The sequence below is a fragment of the Etheostoma cragini genome, unplaced genomic scaffold (genome assembly GCF_013103735.1).
Source record: "Etheostoma cragini isolate CJK2018 unplaced genomic scaffold, CSU_Ecrag_1.0 ScbMSFa_3370, whole genome shotgun sequence".
NCBI classification, from domain to species: domain Eukaryota; kingdom Metazoa; phylum Chordata; class Actinopteri; order Perciformes; family Percidae; genus Etheostoma; species Etheostoma cragini.
Window position 1 is genome coordinate 7150 of NW_023267632.1, and position 2070 is coordinate 9219.

The 2070-nt window shown below is 52.8% G+C and overlaps 1 protein-coding gene across 1 annotated transcript in view; it reads right to left on the reverse strand.

The window, feature by feature from the left end:
• Positions 1-1651, reverse strand: part of gbx2 (gastrulation brain homeobox 2) — a 2945-nt gene extending 1294 nt beyond the window's left edge. Inside the window, exon 1 of the mRNA XM_034865957.1 lies at positions 617-1651. Coding sequence (XP_034721848.1) covers positions 617-1109 — 493 coding nt within the window. The 5' untranslated portion in view covers positions 1110-1651. The remainder of the gene's footprint in view (positions 1-616) is intronic.
• Between the last annotated feature and the right edge of the window lie 419 nt (positions 1652-2070).

Genomic DNA, 2070 nt, shown 5'->3' on the forward strand with positions numbered 1-2070 from the left:
GTCTGTTTTAATATCAGGAACCATCACGCGCTGCTGATTTATCACCAAATCCCGTCAGAAACACGCGCTTCTTCCAGAAATATCTGATTAAATCCACGTTGTCATGGACGTAAAATTACGTGAAAAACAACGTGTTCCTGATTTATTTTGGTTTATCTGACACGAGACACCGAGGCCTCCCTGCGACCCAGTTATTTCTTCTTCGTGTGTTTGTTTCCACGTCTCAACGCTTCGTTTTCACATTTGGGGAAACGGACCGTTTGGGAACGAGAGACGCGTTGAAGCCCGTTAAAGTAACGGAATTAAAGGAAGTAATCTGTAATTAAATCAGCCCAAACCGGCTCTGCTCGGCTTTTATTCTTAATTCCCTCTTAAATTACATTTAGTTTTTTCTTCCTTTTAATAAAACATGTTGAAAATGTGAATATTTCAGCCAGGATTTCAAATAAGATTTCCCCAAACTTCTATCTCCCGGATGTTTAAAAACCTCCTAAAGTCAGCTGTGAATGCGCCGTTTTTGGTGTGTTTTCGTCTGAAGTTAACACTGAGAGTCCGAGCCCGGGTTTGAGCCCCCCAGTCCCGGTCCCGGTCCCGGTCCCCCGTCCCGTGCGCGTACCTGTGGATGTGGTCTCCGTGTCGTGGAAGGCGCGCATCGCCGCGGCCTCCTTCCCCTGCAGGAAGCCCTTCCCGTCGTCCTCGTGCAGCCGCAGCTCCGGACTCTTGTCGAAGACCGCGTGCAGCGACTGCGAGCCGAACTTCCTGGCCGCCTCGTGGGGCTGCTGGGACGGGGGGTAGCCCCCCGGCAGCGAGGCCATGAGGGTGGAGGTGAGCGCCATCCCCTGCGCGAGGCTGGAGCAGAAGCCGCTCTGCAGGCTGGAGATCTGCGCGTGGTGCGCGGCGGGGAGAGCCGCGGGCGGCGGCGGCGGGGGGGGCGGTGGCGGCTGCAGGACCACAGACCTGTACGGCATGAACATGGGGTACCCGGTGTAGACGAAGTGTCCCGGGCCGGGCTGCGGGGGCCCCCCGATCAGAGAGTCGATGCTGAAGGCGGTGGTGGATCCGAGTGGCCGCTGCATCACCATGAAGGACGGGCTGAACGCCGCGCTCATCTAACGGCCGCTGCAGCTCGGGGGAGCCCGGGGAAGACGCGCCGTGGCCGGCTGGGGGGGTCAGCAGAGCCCCGGGGGGGGGGTCCGGGGCTGGAGCTCCGGATCAGAACCTCCGGATCAGATCGTCCCCGTGCCCGAGGTTTCAGCGCGTAAAAGGAACGTTTCCGGCGCTTTTAACGCACCGAATTCACGCTCATGCAGAGGGATAGTTGCGTTTAGGTGTCTTCGAGGTTAATTTTACTCGATAAAAATGACAGTTTGGTTGATTTTAGACATAAAAACGAGGGGTTAAGTCTATAAAAAATAAAAATGGAAGGAGGGGGGGAGGATTCCTGCACACAGAAGAGAAATAATCCGGTTAAATGAAGCTATTCCATCAGTGACGCGGAGAGAGAGAGAAGACAAATAAAAACTCTTCACTTCTTCTGTTTCCTGCTTTAAGTTTCCCGATAAAACCATCGGACCGTGAACGCCTCAGAGCTCCGGTGTTAAGCTCCACTTCACCTTGACTCCCTCGCTGTGTTGTGTGTGTTTCCTGCACCGCGCGCACTCCAGAAGTGTTTTTGGATTTAAATTGCGCTCTCCTCTGTTTAATTACGCTGCGTTCACAGCGCAAGCCCCGCCCCCTTGGCCTCGCTCTGGCCCCTGATTGGCTGGTTGAAGAGGATGTGCCAGCTCGGCTTTTGGTCTCCTCGATGATCGGCAATTACACAAATTGGGACCACAGGCCATTTAAGAAAGAGAAACACATCATCATCGTAAATAATAAGGTGTGTGTGTATGTATGTGTGTGTGTTCCAACTCAACCAGAAACATGTTCAGGAACAGCTGTCTGAAATGAGCAAGTTTACAAAAAAAATAGACTTTTCTTGTGAAAATCATCCCATCACCAGACTCCATGTAAATAATCACTACTTTTAGCGTGTATAGAGCAGCATATCTCCACCAGACTCCATGTAAA